The sequence below is a fragment of the Charadrius vociferus genome, unplaced genomic scaffold, assembly GCF_000708025.1.
Source record: "Charadrius vociferus isolate BGI_N301 unplaced genomic scaffold, ASM70802v2 scaffold1020, whole genome shotgun sequence".
NCBI classification, from domain to species: Eukaryota; Metazoa; Chordata; class Aves; order Charadriiformes; family Charadriidae; genus Charadrius; species Charadrius vociferus.
The window spans coordinates 145,767-146,719 of record NW_009646502.1 but is presented as its reverse complement, the minus strand read 5'-3'; the positions used below and the strand labels follow the sequence as shown (position 1 = coordinate 146,719).

The following is a 953-nucleotide window of genomic DNA, read 5'->3' as shown; positions in this document are numbered from 1 at the left end:
TCTTGTGCCCCCCGCCGCATCGCCGAACTGGAGGTGCACCTGGCTCTCGCCAGGGTGAGTAGGGACCTCCCCCCACTCCCCCCCCCAAATAACTCGCCACAAGCTGGGTTGGGGACCCAGGGGATCCCTGAGGCACTGCCATCCACTTCTCCCCACAGATCATCCAGGCGTTCGAGGTGCGGCCGGACCCCCGTGGCGTGGAGGTGACATCTGTGTCCCGTATCGTCCTGGTGGCTGACAAGCCCATCAACCTGGAGTTCATCGCTCGCCCGGGGGCCCCCTGACTGCGTGCTTACCCTGGGCACTGAGCGGGGACCCCCACTGCCCCACGAGAAGGGGCAGGAAGGCAAACCGACCCCAGCACCCACCCCCTGCCCGACTTGGGTCGGGGGGGGCTCCCAGCCCCACTGTGGGGAAGGAGGTGGGGAATGAGAGATGCCTCCAAATTATCCCTGGGGCACTAGTGTCCCCCTACCCCAAATCAGCAGGAGGCTTGGGGAACTGCTGTGCCTTTCACACGTCGAGAGGGGTTGTGTCTCCCCTCCCATCCTGTGCCCAGCTGGGCTGCGTAGGGGATGCGGGAGCTCTGCCGGGGTTGGGGGGGTGTGCGGGGAGGGGGCTTGCAGCCGTTCGGTGTCTCCTTCGTCCCGTCCTTGTGTAGCTGTGCGTGGATCTGTGCCTGGAGCCAGGACATCTGGGTCCTCTCTGAACAGCTGACCTTGGCCTCAGCTCCTTCTCCGTGCCTCAGTTTCCCCCCTGCCTCCACAGGGAGGGTCAAGACGCCATTGGGGTTTGGGGTTTGCATCTGGTCCTGAGGGATGGAGCCAGCCCTGGTCCTGGGAAAGCGGAGCAATAACGCAGCACGTCCCCTGCAATGGGGAGGGGGCCTGTCACCACCTGGCGCTGGCATCATGTCACCACCCAGCGCTGGCAAGGCCAGCCAACACATGGGG

The 953-nt window shown here is 65.3% G+C and overlaps 1 protein-coding gene across 1 annotated transcript in view; it reads left to right on the top strand.

The window, feature by feature from the left end:
• LOC104285520 (sterol 26-hydroxylase, mitochondrial) overlaps positions 1-284 on the top strand; it is a 3,060-nt gene extending 2,776 nt beyond the window's left edge. Inside the window, exons 8-9 of the mRNA XM_009883988.1 lie at positions 12-54; positions 159-284. Coding sequence (XP_009882290.1) covers positions 12-54; positions 159-284 — 169 coding nt within the window. The remainder of the gene's footprint in view (positions 1-11; positions 55-158) is intronic.
• The last annotated feature ends 669 nt before the right edge of the window (positions 285-953 follow it).